We start from the raw sequence: 25,624 nt of genomic DNA on the forward strand, positions 1-25,624 counted from the left end.
TTTATAAATCGGAAATTTGGTAGTCGGTAGCTTTGGTAGTTGTGAGCTGGATTGACATTCAAAATTGCAAAGCCACCATGAGCATGTCAACACCAGGCAAATAATAATTATCTGTTATCTGATAACCGATAGTTCACAGTTAACATTGCAATTCGAAAATGTGGTAGTTTTGGTAGGTCAAATAGTTGGTAGTTGGTAGTTCCAAACAGAAATTAGAAAAAAGACCTCACCAGGCTTTAGCCGGTCTATTCTTGTTATTATTAAGGGGGAAATCTTTATGATTATTTTGCTTCAGCGGTCGTTCAGTTGAAAAAGAAAGTTGAAACGAAATGTGTCACTTATTTCAGAGAAGCCGACTGTAATTGTTTGTAAGAAAAAAAGTGAACAAAGACGTGAAGGCTTGAAGGCTTGAAGTACTGAATAATTGCTGAGTTTTCCGTGTATAAGTCACATATATTTTCATATATTTTTGGGAGATAAACTTCCAAAATTTGGTAAGATGTGTACTAAAAGGTTTTTATTTTGAAAATTTGTTAGTTTTGGCAACGTTTAGGAGAAAATTTAATTCCCAAAAATGTGCCCTGAACAGTCAACGTATAGAGTATAGATAAAGGGTTACATTGTTACATAGATATAAGCCCAAACTTTATCATGAATATTCATTGCCCGAACCATGTCTACCGTATTTCCTCTGAATTATCCTCTCAACAACCCTTTTACTACAAAATCTATAATAAATGTCCGAGTAAATGGCGTGAAGGCTTATAACTGCAACTTGAAATTGATTATAGGCGAAAAACTTTTACTATCGTTGCATGGAATCACTCTCCATTTAACATTTAACGATGAAAAGAAAAAGAAACTCGTAAAAAAGTATTAATTTTTTAATGCGTTTAGTTTCAGTGCGTCTTGCATCACATTTCACATTAAAATAATAAAAAAAATAAAGTTTTTCCTAAACACAAACCAGAGTGAAGAGAAGAATGTTCAAAACTTTTTAAAGAAATTTTTATTTCTAGTTTTTAGATTTATAATCGAAGATGTTGAGTGTCTATATAAAAGTGTTGTTTGGTAGAAATGGTTTAAGATATACAATAAAAATGGGTATGGAATTTATCCGTTGAAGAAATTCTTCAATTTATGTTTTCAAAAACTAGTTCTACCATTGATTCCATTATTTTAAATACCCGAATAGACATTTTTGTAGAACTGGTGCTACAAGAATGCATTGATGTTTATATATATTCGATCTTTCTTGTTCGTTTTGTTTCTTTTAAAAGTGTTTTTGTCTATTTTTATTTTCATAATATTACACGAACATTCATTAACTATAGATTTGTTGTAAAACCTGATGTCACGCACTTATATAATTTTATTGTTTTTTTCTCATTCATCTCTCTCTCTCAGCTCTTTTCTACGACTCTGTACATATATTAGAATCTTTTAATCTTTTTTACATCATCTTATCTCTGTTGGCGTTTTGCGGTTAACTTGTGCTATTTTATATCCACAAATAGACAAGATGTTTACAGAAAAGGAAAAAAAAATAATTTCGTTAAATTGGTTTATCTTCAAGAACAACATACTTAGCATTTACCTCACAACTCTTTTTCTTCTCTATATAGATATCGTGTGTGTATAATCTCTCGTAATTACAATGAATTTTTTTTTCGAAAAATATTACAGTTCGGATTAATTCTAAAAAACGATTTTCCCTTTAAGGTATAAGATATGCCTTTGTTAATATCAACTAAGCAATTTATTATACCCGTCCCATACCTGTATTATATGTTCAATATGTTTGGTTATTCAAGTTTTGTCTAGATTAGCCGCACAGTTTTTTTATTATTATTTCTTAAAGTTAAGCTCTGAAAATCTTTAATTTGAGAACAAGCTCATCAGGGCTGTAGCTACATGGGAGCGCAGGTGATCTGAGCCCTGAAAACTATGGAGGACATGAGAACTATTGCTGAGTATTTTACCGATTTAATGTTCATTTAAGAATTAGATCGTAGTAACTTCATTCTGCTTTTATTTTAACTCTAATAAAGAAGACGTACTTTTGAGAGTAATATTTTCCATGTTATTGGAGCCAGAACGGTGAGAAATGAAAGCAATGTAACACTCCAGGTCAATGCTAGTTTCCTCAAAGAAATTCATAGGAGCTCAGCCCCCATCTGAAAATATTTCTGTCTCTTGATGCATTGTTCTCGAAGAGTCAACTTCCTCAAAGAAATTCATGGGAGCTCAGCCCCCATCTGAAAATATGGTCTCGCTACGGGCCCTGAAGCTCATACAATCTACAGACTCTACATAGCATGGAATGGTACGTATTGTAAACTTTAATCTGTTAAGTCAATAGGTTTTGTTGAGTATACATACAAGTTACTTTGCAGCAATAATTCAGCGCAACTGAATATGACCTTAAATTAAAAATGAAAATAAAAAAAAGATTTACAATACAACTTGATAAGGTGATACGTCTTGCGGCATTTAATTGCGACTGTTTACGAATGAGTTAGGTCTAAAGGAATAAAAACTGAGAAAACAGTTTAGCGAAGGGGATCTCTGTATCACACACAAATTCCTTTCCAATAAATTTGCTTCTGCATCAAATAAATCCGCGTAATGCAATATTTATCGTGCACTTCGTTCGTTCGTTTAGCTTCTGAAAATAAATGTTATGTTTTGCAACATCACACAACGAAAACGAAATTAAAAATTTTTGTGTTGGTCAACACAGAAATGCAGTGAGAAAATAATTCGTTCGGCGCAGAGTGACCTTGGCATCGAATGTAATTTACAAAATATGTGAAAATTAAACCGTACTGATATATGTACGGTTCAAACGCTACACGTTTTGTGAAATATTTTCTTGAAATTATTCCAAATACCGAATATCTGTCCCATAAACGCCTAATCTTTTTCGGATTTTATAGTGCTAATAACGGTTTGTCGGCCAAAACTGCGACTTGTTTAAACGATTCCATTAATTGGATTTACTTTGATTATTTTGCTGTTATATGAAAGATAATCTTTTATTGTTAAAATTCAGGTATTTATGTGCCGAGCTAAAGGTGCAAAAATTGCTTGTTTCGACTTTCATTTTTACAGTTTTCAATTTGTAATTACAGAAGAGAGTTTTGTTGTTCTAATGACCATTAATTGAGGGAATACGAATATTTAGATGTATTACCATTTGCTGAATGTAATAGAAATGGCAAAATGACCGGTCTGCGTCGAGAAGGCAATCAACTCGTAATAATCCTAAAAAATCCTGAAATGGTCGTATAAAATCCACAAAATCCACAAATAAGAGGGAAGAAATATAAGACGTCACATTTCAACAATTACAATCCAATCGGCGTTATCTATTCCACATGCGACGTAAATGTCGTAACATTGGTAATGCATGTGGTAGTGGTATGAGTAGCGTCGATTGGATTGTAATTGTTATGTCTTATAACTCCTAGACTGTAATACCATAAAACCTTAAGAAGTAATTTACTTCTCGGCCTTTGTCACCCTTCATATTAAAAGGTGATTTACAGGAATTGTGGAATTAGAGCACTGCGCCAGTAACCACAGCCGACGCCGACACCCTTTCAGCAAACAAAAGAGTTATCTTGTACAAAACTGACAGATTCGATCATAATGATCTGCATTCCACCTTGCTCTATAGTGAAATAGACTCATTTCTAAGAGCTCAATCATTCGAGATAAAGTAATAGTATATTACTTCCGAGGTTCCAAGTTGTGTATTTGATAAGTGGGGTGTTACAGCCCGACCCGAAGGGGAGGGCTGTATTCCCCACTTGTCAAATAACAACTTGGAACCTCGTAAGCACAATGCTTTACGTGATTAGGCAATGTAAATGCAAATGAAACATGCCGTAACACGTAAAACAATTTTAAGCTTGGATTTAACTTGCACCACAAAATGTCTGAGCTGTGATGCTGATAACGAATTCTTTCTTATCATTTGATGGCTGTCTTTTAAACAGTATCATTATGCGCAGAGATTTTTGCAGGAAGTCGAACAAAGTGGAACCTTTTCTAAACGAATCACTTTAGATGTCAAGCGCAATAGAATAGAATTGCACCAAAATTAAAACTGTTTTATTTTACTAGGGAGGGAAAATGGACTTTCCGTCCCTAGGGAAAAGTCTCTCCCTCCTTCGTAAAGCAAAACGTCATACTACACTCGGGAAATAATTTGATATTTCGTATCACGATGAGTAAAAGTATCTCGGGCTAAAGCCCGCGAACACTTTTACTCATCTGGATACGAAATATCAAATTCCTTCCCTTGTATAGTAATATACTATTTTCAATCCGCCGCTATATTCCATATGGGATTGACATATGTCAACAAGAAAACATCAATAGAATAAGTCCTAGAGTTACACTCTATGGAATAAGTGGAAAAAGTGTTCCTGACAAGTCTCAGATTAGATGGGGCCGTTGTGCATAAGCCCAATAGAAGAACCGAATTACTGGTTTTAGTTCGCAAATTGCAAAATCAAATCACCTTTCGATTGACTTGATTGGTAAATTTTATTACTTTCGTGTTTCCGCAAAAAAAAAATAATTTAAATCGAAACATTCAATAGAAGAGTTGGCATCACAGCGGCATTTCATGAAAACATCTCTCCGGCTAATAAACTGTCCGTCATCGTTAAATCGTGACTGTATCATAAATCTGATGTTGGCTAAATTCCATGTGATTTATGAAAACAATTATTGGTTCGGATTTCATCCATATTTATGCGAAACGTACTGGTGAAACGATTACACCTTTTGTATATCATATAATAATAGTATCAACGAGTCAATGGTAATGATTGTAATACATAAATTTCACCTCTCATCAACGTCGTTTGTAAATTTTAATTCGATAGAAGGAAAAAACAAGTTAATTCCATATGCCATCGACGTATGGATTATTATGATCCACACAAATGCAATCATAGTTTTTTGTTACATCACGAGAATACAATGATTAGACAAAATTATATGTTTTTCAATAAAAAATTTCCTGTTATTAGTGGGTTCGATACTGCTGCTGTTTGTTAACAACAGTAACGCTGTATGTCGTGTGTACATACTGTTCAATCTAAAGTTCTATGATTTATTATTTTGCGATGTATAATGTGGCTCTTGTTCAAGCAACACATTGGCTTGAGTTCGTTTTTATCCACAAAAGCAGAATTCAATTTGATTTAACAACATTGTATGATTACATAACACCTGAACAGTATGGATTAGAATTGGTTTTTCTGATTTAAAAATTGAATTTAAACACAGAATTCTGTTTAGATTTTATCACAAAACACACCGATATCCGTACAGCCGTGCACTCATAAACTCGTATAGTATAGTTCTAACGAAAATATTTTTATTACAAATTTCAATATTGTCTTCGATTGTGTTTATAACCAATCGTCATCACCAAATCACAAATCACACGAAAGAAAAATTGAAAAAAACTTTTCACCAAAATTTTCTTTCAAATTATTCGAACAATTTTCTTAATATTTTCTTGATTATACTAAAACTCGCGCCGCGCATCAAGATGTTCTAATGATCGAGTCGAGATGAAAACACGCAGTGAGAGGGCTGTGCTATTTTAAAATTACACCAGCGACTCAGACTAAACTGCCTGCGATTGTGTATCGTGTAAAAGAGCGCACACAGTTTTTACACAGCCGGATCGTGTTGTTGTGTGTACTTCGTCGCAAGTGGTTTTTCACTATACTATGTCATTATACCTAGATACAGACCAGTAACTCATTTATCGCATTTTGAGCGTGTGTATTGTATTATATGGTGGTGATAAACGATATATATTATGGCAAAACGTTGAGCATTTTATATTTTTCGATGGAAGATGCGGGAATTTGAAAGAAGATTAGGTTTAAATAAAGAGACTTGAACATTCGTATTGTATTACTAGCTCTGTCATATTAACGATACTACAAAAAAATTACTTTCTGTTGCGACAAATCATGTTGTAATGGAACACATTAATAATAAAATTGCTCAATGTTTCCGATTGCAGTTCCGTTATGTAATCTTATTGAGCCATTGACTTTGACGTCTTCATACCATTCTTCCAAAAAATTAAAATTTTGCAAAAATACGTGATAGTCATAACGAACAAATAAATACAAATCTAGCCAAACCTTATTAATCGCTGAAAAAACGTAATATCAAAAGATTCTGCAACCAATTTTTGAACCGCTCCAAATTTTAGAAATTATCTGCATTTTCTTCTTTCAATTGAGTTTACAATCACCATTACCAAGAAAAGGACAATATTAGAAAACCAACAATACAATTAAAGTTGTTAAAAACCAAAAATAATGAAAGAACCACAACCGAAAATAAACGGCACATTATGTCAAACATGCAATAATATTACACCAAACTGTAACAATATTACAGAAGTTGCAATAGTATTCGTTTGTAACGCAATAAGATAACAAACGAATATTATTGCATCACAAAAACGCGGATTCGATTTCTAAGGCTATGGAGCGATATTAAATTTTTTGACTTGCGTACTTTGAAAGAGCTCATGAAAGTTCACGAAACTAGGTTTTTGAACCCAAAAAAAATTTGGTCCAAGTCCTTAGGTTCACTCACTGAACCCTCCGAATTCCGTAATAATATTGCAAGATTACAGGGTTCAGTGAGAGAGTGCACACACCTGGACGAAACTTTTTTTGGGTTCATTGGTGTACTTTGGTGAACTTTCACGAGCTCTATCAAAGTACACAAGTCGCATAATTTTGGAATTCAATTTGGCCTTAGAAATCAAAGGTGCGTGACTGTAATAATATAGTTCCGGGAAAATCTTATTACAGTAACATTACACATATTGCAATCTTATTGTATTTTTATGTTTGCAATGTTGGCACTGTAAGAAAGTTCGTTCGTTTTGTTTTTAATTTTTGCAAAATGCGAAGAGCGCCACAGTTTAAAATTGTGTGTTCTACATAATGTACTTATTTCAGAATTTGATCGGTGTAGGGCAGTGTTCAAATTTAATGTTATGGTGCGAATATGTGTACGTAACTCAAAGTAAAACATTTTTAGGCTGTCAGCTATAATATTTCTGATTATATGAACTATCTTAGTCATTGTTGTCACACGTTTTAAATTCTTTATTTAACTCAAATTTTTATTAATTTTATAATCTTCGCAAAGAAGTATACAAAATGAAATCTAAAATTGGAATTGAATTTAGGCTACGATAAAATTACAATCATTGCAATGTTAATTGCATTTTTATGAATTTTGTTGACATTTTTGCAAATTATTGACTTAAAACCGATTCACAAACGTTTTTGAATTGAACTTTTTCGTCGGTTTCCACTTCGCTTCTTTAAAAAGGAAATCGTAAAGTCACCAGAGAAATTTATTTAATTCTCTTTTTTTGTAAATTCCCGCATCTTCATGGGAAAATATTTATGAAAATTTTCTCTAAAAAATTTCATTTTGTATTTCATTAAGTAGATATTGTAGTTTTGATGCATTGAATGGATGGATTTGGTTTTTTTGTGAAAAAGAAATGCATTTCTTTCAGTGATGAATGTGTCAGGCACACACATATTGTGCTTAGACTTATTAATGACTTGGGAGAAAATGTATTTCGTTTTTTATAATTTCTGATTTTTCAATTTCATTTTCATAATGTGCTCATCCGTCTCGTTATTCGGTTTAGTGTGGGATGATGTTTCTGTGATAGTCTTCTTCTGTGTGTTTTTTTTTCGTTCAGTCTGGTGGGTGCAAAACAGTCTATACTTTCTATACGAAAATGTTTATTTATGCGGAGAGGTTTATGCTGTATAATGTGTAACTACTTCGACTATTAAAATGTAACGAGTTAAAAAAAATTGTAATTGTCTTGAACTTGCATGTTTTGTTACGTGATATTCACTTGATTTCATACTGCACACTTTGCATATTTCATTTAATTTATTTAACGTACTTAAGACCGATAGATGAATAAAGTGAGTTGGAAATAAAATTCAATTGTTTGAAATTAACTGGTTACGATAGACAGGCGTATAGTCGCATAATCCAATCATCAAATCTGTTTCTTCGTTTGTTAAAAGCTTGGTTACATCTTATCAATCTTGTCGTTGATTAGTTTAAACATACATTTTTACTAAGAGAGCACAATAGACACAGTTCACCTCTCTTTTGTCGTCGTTGTCAACAACAGATGATTATAAATAGAGTATGATAAATTGTTAACTTAACACTCTTGATGATGACATACTAAAGCCACAGGCAAGAGTGGATGAGTTGAAGATGGATCTTCATAAGTATGCCTCATTGCCTCATGATAGTTCAAAATATTTACTGTGGAAAATAGGTCTTTTCCAAGGCCATACGATGAATTGTCAAATTTCATCCATAGACTTAATCTCATTAATATTTATATGAAAACCGATCTCTGTGGATGAAATCGTTTTCGTTCGGCCCGTGAAAATTCGAATTTACAGGTACTTGGAACCAACATATGGCCAATATACCTATGTAAAAGTGAGATGACAAATCGTGATTTTTGCTAATGCCATGGCCACGACAGAGTAAAGTTAACCAGGCAGGAGCGCTGATTTGACTAGGGACCTAAATAATCTAGTAGCCCTATATTTTTTGCGAATCATTGTGTGTTCATTTGAGTTCATTTTCATACAGTGTATTAGGTCCCTTATTTGACGTTTCGAAAATGAGCCGCTCCTGCCTGGTTTATTTTACTCTGCCGTGGCCATGGCAGAGTAAAACCAGGCAGAATTGTCTAGTACCATTATAAGTATGTTCCAGGCTTGTTCCAGGCTATACAAATTGTCAAATTACTTTAAAATTTCAACCGTAGAGACATAACCTCATCAATTGTTATATGAAAACCCATCTCTATTGAATCAATAGTATTGATGAAACCGTGTTCGTTACAAAGTTCTGTAAATCAATAAAAAGCACCTAATTGTCAAAATGTCTGTGTCACCGCCTTCGTGATCAACTCAGAAGTGTCTTAACCTGTTCGGCCAGTGTTCATTTCACTTGAGTTCATTTCGTTCATTTTCATATAGTGTATGACATACGTTTTCATGTGTCGGGGCCGAAAATGAGGGAGTTTTGAGATTTTTCTCTGGTTTTCGACCCCTTACATGAAAATTTTTTTGAGTATCTGTTTTGGACGATTGTTTTTAGGCAATTGACCTTGTTTTTAGGCAATTTCGCGAGTTGTAGCCCGAATGAAGTGATACAAATAACAAAAATAACTAATAAAGGTTCTGAAGCTTGTAGTGTATTGGGTCTCTTATGACATTCGAAAATTAACTGCTCGTGTCATGCTCCAGCTCCTGTCATAGAAAAATGACGCCCTCCGCTGACAGTGCATCCCTCAGTGCCATCCTGGACGTCTTTCAAAAATGTCAACGCAGTCAGTTGAATGCGTCGTTTTGGGCTCGAATTTTTTGCAGCACTCGAATTTTTTGCAGCACTGACTGCTAAGACCATTTTCGAATTCGAAATAAGGAGTGCACACGAAAAGGTTTTCGAAAATAAAAATTTTGCATTGTGCAACAAAACGACTGCTGAGAAGGTTGTTCAAATACGTGAAGAAGAGAAGAAAAGAAAATCAATTTAACAAGAACAAATTGTAAGTTGCTGAAAAATCCGTTAACCAATCTTCGGAATAATAATTTTTGTCTTTTTTCATTGACTCTTTCGATACGAAAGGCTACTAACAATGACAGAACCAATAAGTATTGACCTCGGTTCAGTTGGCGATGTGAAAGCATTTATTAGTGACGAGGTAAGACCTAACAAGACCCTGCTTATGTGCATCAGAACATCAAGAAAACGTTTTCCCTAGGCTCCGAAAAATGGAGATCTGGAACTCCATTTTCAATACACTCGTGGTCCTGCAGCGAGTCAACTGAAACGACTCCAGCAAGTACTGCGAACTGTGGGACATCGTACCAAATTTGTTGGACTTTTAATGATGGGCGCAATGAATATGGACGAGATCCACATGGAAACGATCAAATCGGTTGACAGCAATTGTCCTAACCTAAAAACATTTTATGCAGCAGGACTGTTCACTCGAGACAAGCGATTCAACCATCAAACATTGAAGAAGTTCTTCGGCCGATTGGAAAATATCGTTTTACAAATGGGCGGTATTGACGGTGTTGGTGTTTTCTCTGATTGTAAGAAGCTGAAAGAATGGACACAGGAAATCTTTTACGGTTTCGAGGGCGAATGCCTAAATTTCAATTTTCCCGAACTTCGATCGATCAACTTTTCCAAAGTTGACAACATCGATAACCAGCACCTGGAACCGTTTCTGTCAAAGAATCCACAGCTGAAACGCATAACGTTGACACGCTGTACTATCGACACTGAGATACTTGAGCTGATCGCGAAACATGTCCCAGCCATGGAGGAAATTTCATTCAATTTCCGGCGTTCGTTGGTCTGTCGATCTGACATGCAGAAGAATTTGAAGTACTTGTGCGAATTGGAGCACTTGAAAGCCTTGAACTTGGACTGTGTCGGTGCACCTATAGCAGGTACTCTAAAGAAAATGGCTGAAAAGAGCCACTCATTGAACAGAGTTGGACTGTTCTGTTGTCCATGGGAAAGTAAGCTTATTGAAGCGTTTGCCAGTCTGAAAGACTTGACAAGTCTGCACCTATCGAATGTCACTGGCCTAAATGACGATTGTATGATACAACTGACTGGAAGTGTAGGTGGATTGAATGACTTGACGTTGAAATACATTGAGAATATCACCATGGATGGTGTGATTACATTAATGATTGGTTGTCAGCGCCTGACAACAGCCACTTTGCTGTTACGCAGAATGTCAACAATTAGTACCGCACGGTACCATATGCTTCTCGAAGCGATGAAAAGTCGTCCAGAAAAAATCAAACTGACTGTTAATTTGTGGGGATCGAAGAGTCCTCTGAAATTGTCAAAGGATATGCTAAAACAAAATCTCGAATTTTTGGAGATTCTGTCGAATGAAGATGAGTTAAATAGCAACATTAGTTTCGACTTTTACTGTGATTCAGTTGACGGTGGATATGATCTGGTGTGTTATTCACCATCGCATTTTCTGGGAGGACGACAAGCGCCTGGCGGTCCACAAAGTTGCAATGTTAATTGAATGTCATTTACGTTGTGTTTGAAACTTTCGTTACGTTCTAATTTAAAATGATAATAAAGTGTCTGTGCTCCAGACCGTATGTGAGAATTACAAGCAATATTTTGTTTTGATTAAAAACGAGGATGGATCGTGGATGTATCGTCTCGCATTTCACTTTATTCAAAAAATTATTTTTAACATTTCGATTTGATACAAAGCATTCCTGGGCCTTACCGAAAGACCAAGTTTCAATTGTTGTCTGCAAGGCTGTAAACTTGAAGACGAAGTCTGAGTGATTTCAATTTTACACCTTGCTTTGACTGAGTAAATGTTTATAGGACCACATGAAAGTGATTCATTATCTGATTGTAAGTAATTTCCGGGGCTTCGCGAGTGATAGTAGATTACAGTGGGTGTTTTAAAAGTAATTCATTAAATAAGTAAACAATTTTACTCACTAAGCCCCCGGGAAATGAGTCATTACTTCATTGACATGAGCGTTACGACTCATTTCTCGGTGGAGTATAATAACTTAAATAATATTGCTTGGAACTTTGTATTTTTCCTGTGTGGCTACATCCCTCGACTTCGGCTTGAGCTGCAAGCACCAAAAAAAAAGTTCTAAACAAGGACGTAAAAAGTTTTAGAAAAACAAACTTTTCGCCAAGTTTATAGTTTGTGTATCCAATCGAAGGCGAGGTATTACATTTCAAAAATTTTCGAAAAATAGTTAAAGCAAATTGCTCAAAAACATACGAGTTTGCGATTATGACATAATTGTCGCCGAATCAATAAATTACGTATCAGGATCCAATGTAGGGTTTATTGCTTGTCCCATGCGAAAGTTGAATATCATAAAGGAATTCATTCAAAATGAACCGAATATATGCTTCCTGTAATGCATTATTTTCGCAGTGGCAAACTGCTATTGTAATAATCGACTTTCGTATGGCCCATACGGTATGGGGCAGGCAATAAAATTACTTGTGTACTTTGTTACTCGAACTAGAGCCTTCAGCGAGTCCAAGCTTGTCGCTCATCAAAATAATGTCTAAACTAGAGAAGGAATAATAATCTAATATGACTGTAAAGGTCGATAAAAATTACTTCTTTAGAGCATTCAGTCAACGCACTTCAAGCAAAAGTGATTATAGTCGACAGCTGCCAAATATAGTACTATTTTGTATGTAATGGTTTTTTACAGTGTGTTACAGTTATATGACACACTGTCAAGTTTCAGTGCCCTATTTTGGGTACCACTCATGCTTGAAGTACGTTTATTCAGTGCAAAAATACAATTTGGAGTTGCAGATTTACAGGTGTCCAGAACGTTCAAGTTAGTATACATCAAGGTACTTCGTCATGACTAATAACTCAATCAAGACTTCTTGAGCACTCTGATACAGTGCCTATATTCGCGAAAATATTTTCTTAATTTTCTCAAATTTTCACAAATTTCATAAATTTTCACAAATTTTCTTGAATTTTCACAAATTTTCGTGAATTTTCATGAATTTTCATAAATTTTGTCAAATTTTCACAAATTTTCATGAATTTTCAAGAATTTTCATGAAATTTAGGAAAAACGAATAAACGAGAGAACTATTAGAAAATCGTCAAACACTCAGTTTAATTAACATTTAGTCGATGGGTCACTGAAAACCCTGTGTCAAAGTGAGGTCCGGAGCATGTTAAAGTGTTTTTCGGTTGAGTTTAGTATCCTGATGAAGAAAAGTTAGGGTTAAGGCTAAGATCCTGGGCAATAACTTTTGGCGGCGGCATCCGAAAATCCGTGTTTTTCAAGTTTTTTAGTGAATATCACGAGAACTCGAAAAGATAAAAAATTAGTTTGTGTAAAATACAGGATAAGCTGAAAAAATCTTCAAAGTCGAAATTTTTGAGTTATTGAAAAATTGCTTAATTTTGGGCCATTCTCTTCTCTTTTCAAGTGTTTTACATATATATATATATATATATATATATATATATATTAACTGGGATATGCGAATCTCTAAATTCTGAACACGAATGAAGAAATCAAAATCTTCGATTTCGCTGTTTTCTTTCCTGTTTTTTCAAATTTTTTTCGTAGACTTACTAATTATTTGATGGATATTTAGGAAATGCGGTCTTTCGAACCTTTTTTCTTATTCGTAGTTGTATGAATGCCAAATATTGTAAGATCCGTTCAAATGCTGACGAAAATAAATAACTTTTCTTATTCTAACTGAAAAGTGCCCAGCTCACCTACCAAAAGAGGTTCACGTTGGTTTAAAACGCACGAAAACCGCTTGTAAACCTATTGTTACATTGTTTAAATATGGTGCATACGTGCAATTTGATACGTCAAGATATTCATGCTCTTTGTTTTATACATATGACCAAATTATGTGATTAGGAGCGAATTGAAACAAAAAACGATTACGGCCTCGTACTCGTATCAAACAAATATATACATTTATATCCCGATACGACGAAGAGAAACTAGTTCTGAGTTACATTTGTTTCTGTTTCGATAAAGTGCTACGATTTTCAGTTTTCAATATTACTATCCTATTACTTGCATCCATCATAGTAATTTATGCAACAAGTTGCGAAAAGTAGTTGTTTTTGACACTAGATGTGATGTTATCAGACGAGCGTAGCAAGTTTGATAACAACATTGTGTGACAAAAACAACCACTTTCGCAACGTGTTGCATACAACGTTTTACGTAATTTTGTCGCAAAATCACTTTTTCATGTATTATTTCAAGGTATATTGATTTACTTTTTATCACTAGTGACAAAAAGTTATATGGAAGTCCTTTTCGTCACTAGTGATAAAAAGTACATCAATATACCATTGAAATGATGCATGAAAAAGTGAACATTTTGCGACGGAATTGCATAAAAGTATTTTTAATCGGTTGATTTCAAATCTTGTACTTCAATTTTTTTAACATGCATTTTACTATATAAATAATGAAATCATACTACACAGAGCTTCGATAACAGATGAATGTAATGAAAATAATGGGGAACTATAAATTGGACAAATTATTTTTAATTGTTGTTAAACATCATAATAAGCAAAAACTGCTCCAAAATGGCTGATCTATATTTTCAGCCAAAGATGTCAATACCCATGTAGTTCTTGTTACAGACAACCCTACATCTACTTTGATAGTCCATACGAAAATCGATTACGGTGGTCTTTGCGAGTTGCTTTTTTTACTTCTGTGACGAAAGAAAAACCTCCAAGTCGGTAGTACTGACTCAGTGGAATAATGCGTTGCGTCAAATTAGTTTAAAAAACGATTATTTAGCCAAAAAAAACAAACGACAGCATTTACTAAATATCCACAAATAATTAGTAAAGTGCGTTTTTTAATCAGCGAATTCAAACGCCAAAACATCATAGACTGGGAAGCACTTAATTGACTGGGAACATGGATGACTTTTAAAACTCTGATAAATCGAAAATTGTGTTTTTTAAAGATGAACTGTAAGTCTAATAAAAAAAATTGAAAAAAAACGAGAAAAACAACGATATAGAAAATTTTATGAAAAAATAAGTAATTTTCTGATATTTTACAAGATTTTCTTTAATTTTCCCAAATTTCATAAATTTTCCCAAATTTCATAAATTTTCCCAAATTTCATAAATTTTCACAAATTTCATAAATTTTCACAAATTTCATAAATTTTCACAAATTTCATAAATTTTCACAAATTTTCGTGAATTTTCATAAATTTTGTCAAATTTTCACAATTTTCATGAATTTTCTCAAATTTTCACAATTTTCTTGAAATATTTTCGCGAATATAGGCACTGCTCTGATATGAAGACTTTTGAGGACAAGCAAGTTGGTATATTCGCCTAGTTGGTTGGCCTGTAGAGGCGCCACATTTTTTTATAGATCATTTTCATCATACGGTACTTGTCAACGTAACCCCACTTAATTTTTCGTCAAGTGTTCCTTAACCTCAATCAATTGACGTTAACTGCGTTCAATTTACTGATTTTTATATGAAAATCGTTCGTTCAATTCATTCGATATTTTTCGACATGTCTGACAGTTGAGATCGTGTCTGACATTTACAAGGTCATGAAAATGATCTATAGTACTTCAATCTCACTGGACTATTTTTTTGTGTAACAACTTCAGTCCGAACAATTCTTCTATGAAGAAAAGTACTAAATTGTATTAGATTTTACCCCTAGTTTCTAAACTCCATTCTCCTATCAATAGAGAAATTATTTATGTGCGTTGACGTATAGATCATTTTCATGACCTTGTAAACGTCAGACACGATCCTAACTGTCAGACATGTCGAAAAATATCGAATGAATTGAACGAACGATTTTCATATAAAAATCAGTAAATTGAACGTAGGTAACGTCAATTGATTGAGGTTAAGGACTACTTGACGAAAAATTAAGTGTGGTTACGTTCACAAGTACCGTATAATGAAAATGATCTATTGAAGTAGGATATCAGAAGTTTCCTTTTGGTGTTTTCACAATGATAGAAAATGCTTGATTTATCATCGCTGCGAAATAGGAGAGGAACATTAAAAAGTAAACGACAAAAAGTACTGCCCTTACTGTGTAATAAGCCGTAATCTAGTATGCTTTCGTTTTTTTAAGCAAAAACTATTTTTCATACCTAGGACCCGAAAAGTGCGACTTCGTCGCACTTTTTTACAGTCCAATATGAAAAATACTATTCGTACCACGGGTCCTAGGTATGAAAAATACTATTCGTACCACGGACTAAAAGTCTTTTTCAGCGTATGAGAGGTTTCCAGACAGAGCCGAAGGCGAGTCCTAGGTACGAGATGTACTATTTCTTCTTTATGTGGAGAACAATATCACTGAAGATCTGCATAATATGGTAAATAAATCATTTTACATTTTTATAGAGCAGTTCATCAACTTTGAAAGCCTACACTGGAATATTTAATTTCCAGTTTTTAATTGTCTCAGTACAATATATAAAGAAATTTTGTAATTTATCAATGCCGTTGTAAGTTAAAACCATAATAATGTTACGAACACTCAAAACAAGTCAACTAAAATGTATAACAAGAACTCATCTTTGTCACCTTAAAAAGCTAATTATACATCACAAGACCGCTATATAAATGCACATAAAACGAAAGACTTGAAACTATATTGTGAAATTGAATATAATATGCCGAATAGTATTATGTCTAAAGGCATTGACATTGAGCGAATACAAAATTACAAAGATCAAATAAAATGAAAGTTTGTGTTGTATAGTTGTATACATACTGTACATATAAATAAGACAAGAAAAAATTCAATGAACTTTATTGCAACTACACTATGCAAGAGACATTATTATGTTGTTGTGGTTCGCAACATTTTATTTGAAATAATTAAAAAAAAAAGCCATTTAAGTGTCATTCCGCATAAAATTGTCTTTGCATTGAACATGAGCTTTTCATTTAATTTTTAATTTAACCATAAAATGGCACATTTGTCAAATAAAATTGGTGAAATAGCTTCGGATTATTTAAAAAAAAAATCTCATTTCCAATAGGAAACTTTCCAGTCAAGTTTTGATTGCTTGCAAAGAGTTTAGTTTAATCTTTTATGGACCAAGTATGAAGAAATATACAATGAGCTCTTCCTAGTCTTATATAGTTAAATACGTGAGGCCAGCTAATTAAGAAAATGATTTTAATGCCTGCCCCATGCGAAAGTTGAGCGAGTTTGTAAGTATCCCAAAACTATTTTCTCATGCAATGAATTTCTTTCGTAGCATTCAATGTAATCTACCATTACGGACTAAGTCCTGGAAAATGATAATCTGTGTCAATAAAGTAATGGTTCGTTTATCCTCGGCTCGGGTTGGAACCCTCGCACTTGTCAATATATAAAGTTCTAAACAAGGTCTTAATCTACTATTGTTTTAATTCGTTGAGAATTGAGAATCCATCTGAGTTAAAGTTTGATAAAAGTATCATTTGAGTTGTAAGTCATTCGATCACCTTTTTCGATTTGATTGAACTAGAGGTATTCTGGTAGAATTATACCACTTTACACATTCAGCGAATCATAATTGAAAATGAAATTTCAACTCATCAGTAAAGGTACTAACTCGTGCGCCAGTCTGTGGGGTTGTGCTGAACTTTTTCAAAACGAAACAAAGCTTACCATTTTACACAAGAACAACTCTAGCGAATCATAATTGAAAATGAAAGTTCAATTCGAGTTACATAGTACGTGTGTCACTCTGTGCTGAGCTTTCTCAAAATGAAACAAAGCTTTGTATTTATGGATGTGAACTTATCCATGAAGGTTCATCATGTTATAAAGACCGTCGAAGAATTTTCAATAAATACGAAGCGTAATGTTGTAAAATAATGCTTTAGTTACCTCAACGTTTGGTCAACTATTCAACAAAATAGACCAAATGTAGTTGTGTCTGTAAAAGAATTAAAACCCCCGTCGCATGGGTATGTGACCTATGAAATTTTTAAAAAGACTTTCATAAGTTCACCTACAAACATGCAAAGCTTAATAATACGACTTCAAAGAGAATTGCTTGCAACTTTTTATGCTTGCCATCTCTCCCTTGTTCTCCACTTTTGCTTTGTCTTATTATAAAACTGAACAATAATAGAATGAGAATCTTATTCTTTCCATCAATTGATTTACCATTGTCAACATTTATATCCGTGTATTTTATGAATAGTACAAAATGATAAATCGAATACGAAAGACATAAAATTGTCTTATCAAAATAAACAAATCTTCATTTTGGTTTGTCGATGTCGTCAATTTAACAACTCTGACATAGTTTCATTCCGTTAATGATGATTTCAAATAATGGCTGCATTATACTTTAATATACTACTTCTTAGCCGCAGTCAGTGATATTTTCAAATTAAATTTTTAGTCAAAGAAATCGGATGCTTTATGATATTGTTTTGTCTTTTCATTCTTTCAGTCACGATGGCATTTCGGAGAGATTTTAGCTCTACTTTTTCTACTGTAATACCTAATTTATGTTTGAGGTGGTATACAGTATACAGTATAGATGTTATAATCAGATCATCTGGTTCAAATGGTAAATTTTTTGCTTGTAGAACTTTGCTATTTTTTCTGTAAGAAAGAATGGTTTTAAACATCGAAACATTATAATGTAGCACCTTCCGGCAAATGAGCCATTACTTAATTTACATGAGCTATATAACTTGGACAAATATAAAGTTTCAAACAAGGATGCAATCTGCTATTATACCTAACATGTAATATTGACATTACTACACAGCCTGTTTTGACCGAAACCTGATACATCATCAATTTACACATGTCCTGAATTCACCTCTGAAACCCGAATATTGTAATAGGATCCTGACAGGATACTCAAAAAAAAAAAGATGTGATATGACCTCTTACACCCAGAAAAAGAAAATTCAGATAACTCTCCGGGTATATGTAAAATTCGTCGGAGAGGTTTGAATGAAGATCATATCAGATCAGGCTTCTTTCCTAAAATTGCCTGATCTGTCTTGTACAGAGGAATTATTTTGAGGACATACCGAAATCGGACTCATTTCCCCAGGGACTTTTTTTTTAATTCCTCAAAGCTTGCACAGCTAGTGAGAGCTTATCGAAACCCGAAAACATGCAATTTTCTTGTGACAGTTGGTATCAAAAGTCGGTCTATTCCATCTGTCAAAGTGACGTTTTGAACGTCAAACCAAAATTTTTCTGCAATTCATTTCTTTAAACCGTCGCCCTGTTTCTACTTTTGAGCATGGTGATAAAATCTATGTTCGCAGCAAGACGGACAATGAGCATTAGTGTCTGTGATAGTCACTTTGTTTATATACTTTTTAAATGAACGCCATGGGAGTGACAATGCCATAAAAACGCTTGTTTTCTAGTTAATGTAAAACTAGTTGCGGTTAGCTAATTTTACAGAAAAGACATAAAAAAACTCTCTTGCAAATGTCCAAACGCGCCATATAGTCTAAACACAATTAAGCTCAGCACTTGTGGTTTTATTGCGAATGGTCATGTAATCGTGATGATGTTGTGAATGAACGGGCAAAGTTGATTGTGTAGTGTAATACTCAATATACTGTGTTTGCATTCATCCATTTGCATTTGCATGGAGTAGGTATAAGTGCATAAACTACAGCACACGATTTTATTTTTTTCGAAATGGTTTTATGCCATATCGCATTATCCTCGCCGGTGAGAAAATTTGCACAAATAATTACTTTCATTGTGTGTTTGATTCATGTACGTACAACAGCATTAAAAAATCGTTTTTTATTTTATTTTATTTTCGAGTGTGCGTTTGGTATGGGTCGAATATTGAACGAAAAAAAGTCGAAACGTGATAAAACATACACGATTTTATGTAAATTAGATTAAAATTTCACAAAGTTCACCTCAAAGATTTCTCAATGGATTGTATGAAGAAAAAAAAAGAATTTGAATTTGATTGATTGACCTTAGATCACTACATCATGTATGTAAAACAGTTGGTATGTAATTAATTCAGGTACTTACATGGTACAATTGATGGACCGAAGAGCGACGGTAGGCACTGAAGTGAAACATTTCGAATTTGCCACTAAATATTTTTTTTCGCTGAAAATATCACTTCTTTTGTTCGTTTGCTATTTGATTTTGTCTGTTATCAAGATAACAACCATGGTGACTGACACAGTCATTTACATTCAATTCCTCGTGAATGTATTTCACATTTCAGTGTCAATGGTTAATCATAGGCAAAAGTATCGATTGATAAGATTGTAAATCTTTGACTTAAAACGCATTTTATTTGATGGAACGTAAATATATTATAATTTTATGTGTGTTAGCTACACTTAACCAATCTAGAATAATGTATAATCCATATGATCCGTTCCTTTCACATTTAATAGAAAACGCGGAGACTATAATAACATGGTATAGGTCAAAAATACAGAGCTTGTATGTACGCTGGTGCTAAGACAGGTATCCAATAAAATGTGTTGCCCTTCAATGTTGCCATATTATTGGAAAGTATATTTGCTAACTTACTTAAAGTCAAAAACTTACTGAATTTACAAAAATGTTCCAGTAAGTGCAATGGAGATTCGAAAGCTCAATTTCGGTAGGAACGATAATATCGTTTTTAAGACGACAAAATCGTTTTTTAGATGATAATATGTTTTTGAAACGATAATATCGTTTTTTAAAGAATAATATCGTTTTCTGGACGATCACATCGTCTAAAATGTAAAATATTTTGATTTTGACCGTATAGAAAATCTTCCGCCACCATTGACACACGTTTCAGTAGTCGTAAACATATGCTATCGACAACGACAACAAGAATAAGCGATGAGCTCTGGCTAGTGTTCTCTTTATATAGGGGATTATATGATAAAAATATTGAAGTGACAGATTTTCTTATCCAACAATATAGGAGCTACTTTACTTAACTGAAGGATATGCTTGCCGTTTCTACAATCGAAACTCATACAAACTTCGACTTTAGATATCTTGCTACTTCTGAAGAATTTCTCAAATTATTTAACCTCACTGCCACATTTGAGTAATTTCTAATCTATTTAAAATAGAACGTTAAAATGGGGATTACTTTGTCAGTAAACTATAATATTTTGTTAAATATTTTTGTCATGCATGTTGTACGGTATAGCCATGTTAAGGGTAAATTAACCTTTTAGAAACATATAGTCAACTGTAATCAAGTAATAGATTTTGTGTGACAAGCAGTACATATGCGATATCAGGACATGTTTTTAGGAAATTGATTTCCTATAATTTGCTACGATTTGCAAAAGTTTTCCAGAATTCATCACCAGGTTTGCCAGGGGTTCTACTTGCTAGAAAATTCTTCCGTATATATTGGTAGATTTCACCAAATCTCGGAAAACTGAAAATTTTAGCAAATTTAGGAAATCGACCTTCTCAAAATAAGCCCTGCAGCGATACCTACTTCAATTTAAAAAAAAAGTCGTTTTATCGCTTGTCGCTTTCGTAAATGGTTAAAGAACACAACGCAACAGCTATAGTACAACCAGATCTTTTAATATCATTGAGGGGATAAGTGTACTTGAAGGGTGTAAAACACTCATGAAAACGTGTTATTTGAAAAATTAGTTGTTGGTAAAAGAAAATGGGTGAAAAGAAAAGAAGGAAAAAACAAACAACAACAACTCATTCGGTTAAACCCAGCCAAAATAAGCTTGATGCTTGGCTTACCTCGCCTTCTTTGGACGGTGCGCATGTAATTCTCGTCAAAAGTGAATTCGATCGTGACACAGGTACCTTTTCGAAAATAAATTTAATTAGAAATATATTTTTAATTGTTTCATTAGCATCAAATTTCGTGGTCAAATCGTTTAGATTACTATAAACCTATATATTGTCATTATGACAACAGTCGCGAGTTTTTTTTATTAATATTATTTCTTCTTGTTAAAACTATATTCAACTGGAGAAACGAAACAGGTTGAACAAATCAACATCAATCAAGAATGGCAAACAAATTGTTAATATCCCATTATTTGAAATTTAATTAAATAACCAATGAGAATGCGTAATATATATTTCGAGCGACTATTCACCTTTAAAGACAAGACGAGTCGATAAAAAAAGTTTTATTTTCAATTTGATTTTTTTCTTGCATAAAAACCGACCCGTAGGTTGTGTCTTTCCACATTAATTTATCAATCGAAAAATGGTTTGGCAAAACAACATAATTAAATGCTTCAGTTGTCTAAAGACACTTGTCGTTTAAGTGGAATGTTCTTTTTTCGTTAAATTCGAAGATATCCGATTACCATACCACTTTTGATTTTAAATCAATAACAGACCCACACAGATGGTTACGAAATTTGGCTATTGCTTTTGGGCCAGTGGTTACAGCATCTGGCCTTATTAAAAAGGTTTAGTAAATCGATTCGTTTTTCACCGAATGTCATTCAGTGTCTTTCTTCCGATTTTCTAGTAAAACCAATGTAATCTCCAGAATAAAATTCCACAAATTCAATAGAAGAGATACCTTTCTGTATATAACAACTGACTCTATACATCAGAGTGGTGATCAGAGATACACATGATGTACTACTGTATTTAACTCTACCTACTTTAAACGAGAAGTGCAAACAAATAATTAAAAATGACCTCGATGATGATACGGTCCATGTACAGTTCTCAAATCAAAATTTACCTAGCCATTTATAAAGTTACGAAAATACATCAACAAAAGATTATTCATCTACCGAATATGTTTTCGCTTTGAGCTTATTTGAACAATATCATTGGATAAACAAATCGTATAAATTTGAACAAACCGTTTTTCTGGTTTAGAGCTTAGCAAATACTACACACTAAATTTAACAACGAACAAAAAAAATGGCAATAAAATGGTGAAAATGTGAATATTACAAATATTCGAAATGGTTTTAAATGCGAAATCGCTTAAAATGGACTCTGGTGTGTTATCGTTGAATACGAAAAATTGCATGAGATTTGGTTAAGTTAACGTAAAGGTCAAAACAGACTTTTATTTGCAATAAATGTCTGATGAAATTAACAGATCTGTCGGTTAGCAACGTTTGCAACCTATATAATATTGCCAATCAATGCCAGCATGCATAGATATCACTCTGTGCTCTGTGGCTATTTTTCACCAGTTGTACTTACACGTCTGAAATAGGGAAATGTAACTATGTACAAAAGCTGTTTAAAAACCACTCATTAATAGAGTCGTGTATGAAATAAAGAGCAATCTAAAAAGTCGCGCAACACTCAATGATTTTGTAAAAAAAATCGATTAACATGAAGAGTAAAGGTAAGATTGAAAGGATTGAAACATAATTTGATATCAATAAAGCCATAATGTAAACAGTCTCTTGAATGGTGATACCTCAAAGAACTGAACTTAAACAAATAAAACTTGTTTCTGGTCGTTATACACCATTTGCATAACTGAACCGACAACCTTGATAAACACGCAAGTAACCGCATTATATAATGGAAAATCAGTAGAAAAAAACTTACATTGAAAAAAAGCGAAACAACAACAAAAAATTCTGTGACATTTTATACACCTTGCCGCAATTAATTTTATATCGAACAAGTCATAAAGGTAATTTATTAAAAAGTCGGTAATTTGATGATAAATATCGAGCTTATACGTTCAGCATACAAGTTAATTGCAGTTATATGTTGAAATTTTAATTATTCGTTAGATTTTATTTGGGTTAGCATTTCTTCATTCCGTAATCGTATCGTCATTTCCTCTGCAATATTCCAGTCTAATACATTCCAAGATTGCAAAACTAGACTTTGTCACTTTACAAATCCTTCGGCAGACAGTGATGGTCGTGGTATTCAAAGACAATAAAAATGACGAATATCTTCTGTTACCGACAATGACAAAAAAAAAATATAAATGAGTTCAGGCCAACGTCGCCTTATATAGGAAAACGTATGTTAAAACAAATGAAGTAATAGATTTCAATCTGTTGAGAATATAATTAAATGAAATCAACTAACAAGTGAGCAATGGATTGTAAGAATTGTTCTCGTCACTTCCGCAAAAATGGGCGATGGCACTACCAACAAGTTGGTCTTTTGAGGTCCAAATTTCAAAAAAGGCTATCGTTTGTTCACAATCAATTTACTTGAAAACAAACACACTTCACATTCACCATATTAAATTTAATCAATCGTATAGTCATAGAAAAATTCATGTAATTCTTTTCCCGCACTATAAATCGTAAAGCAGTGAAGTTTTTTCCCGCACGATATATAGTTCGGGAAAAACTGACATTTCTTAATGAAAAATCATGGCAAAATAGGTCGTATTTCAGTTGTGGGATGCACAAATTGATTTTCTTTTCGGAGTATCAGCATGACAGTGGAAGCTTTTATATCAGCGACTATGTTTGGTAAAACATTCACCTGTATTTTTCTTAAATTTTTCTGTATACGTGAGAGTGTATTGGTGAGTTATGATATGAATCGGTCGGGAGGGAAAGTAAACGGTCGAGAAGGAAAGTAACGGTTGGGAAGGAATGCACCAACACACTCTCACTATTACAGAAAAATATCTTTCAAAATACCCCAATACACACTCGATGTGTGTTTTCGCTTGGGCTTCGCCCGCGCGTGCACACACATCTTGTGTGTATTGGGGTATGTTGAAATATACTATTCCTTACTTTCCGAAACAATATTCCAAATATTGGGCGTGGGGTAATTTGGCACACGGTACTAAAAGAACGCATTTTTCAACTACGTAATAGGTAAACTCGCACACGATTTTTCGATACCAAAATTTTGTAAAAGGAGTCATTAAGTCGATGACATGGCTAATTTGCAGCAATAAACTTGCGTGTGCGAGTTCACCTTTTACGTAGTTTAAAAGTTCGTTCTTTTGGCACCGTGTGCCAGATTATCCGATACCAAATATTGGTTCTGCTTGAATACCATGTTCTGTTTCTATGTAACCGAACTAGATAAGTAAGAAAATTATCTGCTCTTTACCACGTATTATCGACAGAAAGTGAGGTAGTGAATACGTGTGTGTCAAAAGAAGTAACAGATTCGGTTGTAGTAGTGATATACTTCCAGTCTGTGAAAGGTAGATAATGATTTATAGAATGCGACTACGTGAACAGTATTTATGCGTTTTAGTTTAATATAACATGAATAGGAGGGACAGAGCCCAGGGCCTATTTTTGGAAATTTTTTACAAAAAAATTGCCAAAATTATCCATAATTTCGAACTGTTTGATTATTGACGCTCTCATCTTTCAAATTAATCATGCTCGTCTTCATTTGAAACCTGATAGTGTCAAGAAATAATCGAGAGTCAGTTAAAACGCAAGGCTGATTCAGCAGTTGCCAAAACCGTTCGAAATGGTGGAAAAATTTGGTTTTTGGACGTTCGCAGTTTTAGGAAATTTTTGGCAATTTTTTTGAAATTTTGTAAAAAAAAAAATCCAAAAATAGGTTCTGTCAGAGCCACTGTCTCTAAGCCTCCAGTGGGTATGTTGAGCTTGCCCAGATCCTGTTGATTCTTTTAAGATGATTGGTATAGGAATGCTTAACATAATGTTCTGTGTGAGGGTTCAGGCCCCCAAGCATTTTGCTCTTTCGGTGATATGCGCTGAGCTATTACATAGTGCTTTTGATATTTTCAAAAGAGCGAGTGAACTCGCTGTAGCGTATTATGTTTGAGTGAATGAAATTAAGTAAGGCATTCATACAGCACTGAATAAAAGCATAATTGTCGGTAAGCTATAATCATGACCTAGAGCAAATTCCTTTAATTTATCTTCACAATTAAAATCTAGACAATGAATGAATAAAATGCTTGAATGCTTGTAACTTGTAACGCATCAAATCTGCCACTAAATCATCACGCGATCGAATTGAATGCAAAATTATTTTAAT

At 33.6% G+C, this 25,624-nt stretch overlaps 3 protein-coding genes across 6 annotated transcripts in view; 1 reads left to right on the forward strand and 2 right to left on the reverse strand.

Moving 5' to 3' along the window:
• LOC119069183 (odorant receptor 94b-like) overlaps window positions 1-25,624 on the reverse strand; it is a 416,993-nt gene that overhangs the window by 258,488 nt on the left and 132,881 nt on the right. The gene's annotated exons all lie outside the window — the stretch shown is intronic.
• The window catches only part of LOC119068848 (nostrin), a 52,294-nt gene that overhangs the window by 20,141 nt on the left and 6,529 nt on the right, over window positions 1-25,624 (reverse strand). The window contains exon 2 of one of the 4 annotated variants that reach the window (XM_037172694.1): window positions 21,419-21,484. In XM_037172694.1, the coding sequence (XP_037028589.1) occupies window positions 21,419-21,484 (66 nt within the window). Of the gene's footprint in view, window positions 1-5,108; window positions 5,633-21,418; window positions 21,485-25,624 lie in introns of those variants that run through there. The other 3 variants (XM_037172684.1, XM_037172675.1, XM_037172666.1) reach the window with 3 other exon arrangements.
• LOC119069143 lies at window positions 9,556-11,288 on the forward strand. The gene is made up of 3 exons (XM_037173052.1): window positions 9,556-9,676; window positions 9,757-9,832; window positions 9,893-11,288. The coding sequence occupies exons 2-3, from the start codon at window positions 9,767-9,769 to the stop codon at window positions 11,192-11,194; spliced, it is 1,368 nt and encodes a 455-aa protein (XP_037028947.1). The 5' UTR covers window positions 9,556-9,676; window positions 9,757-9,766; the 3' UTR covers window positions 11,195-11,288.

The sequence above is a fragment of the Bradysia coprophila genome, chromosome II, assembly GCF_014529535.1.
Source record: "Bradysia coprophila strain Holo2 chromosome II, BU_Bcop_v1, whole genome shotgun sequence".
NCBI classification, from domain to species: Eukaryota; Metazoa; Arthropoda; class Insecta; order Diptera; family Sciaridae; genus Bradysia; species Bradysia coprophila.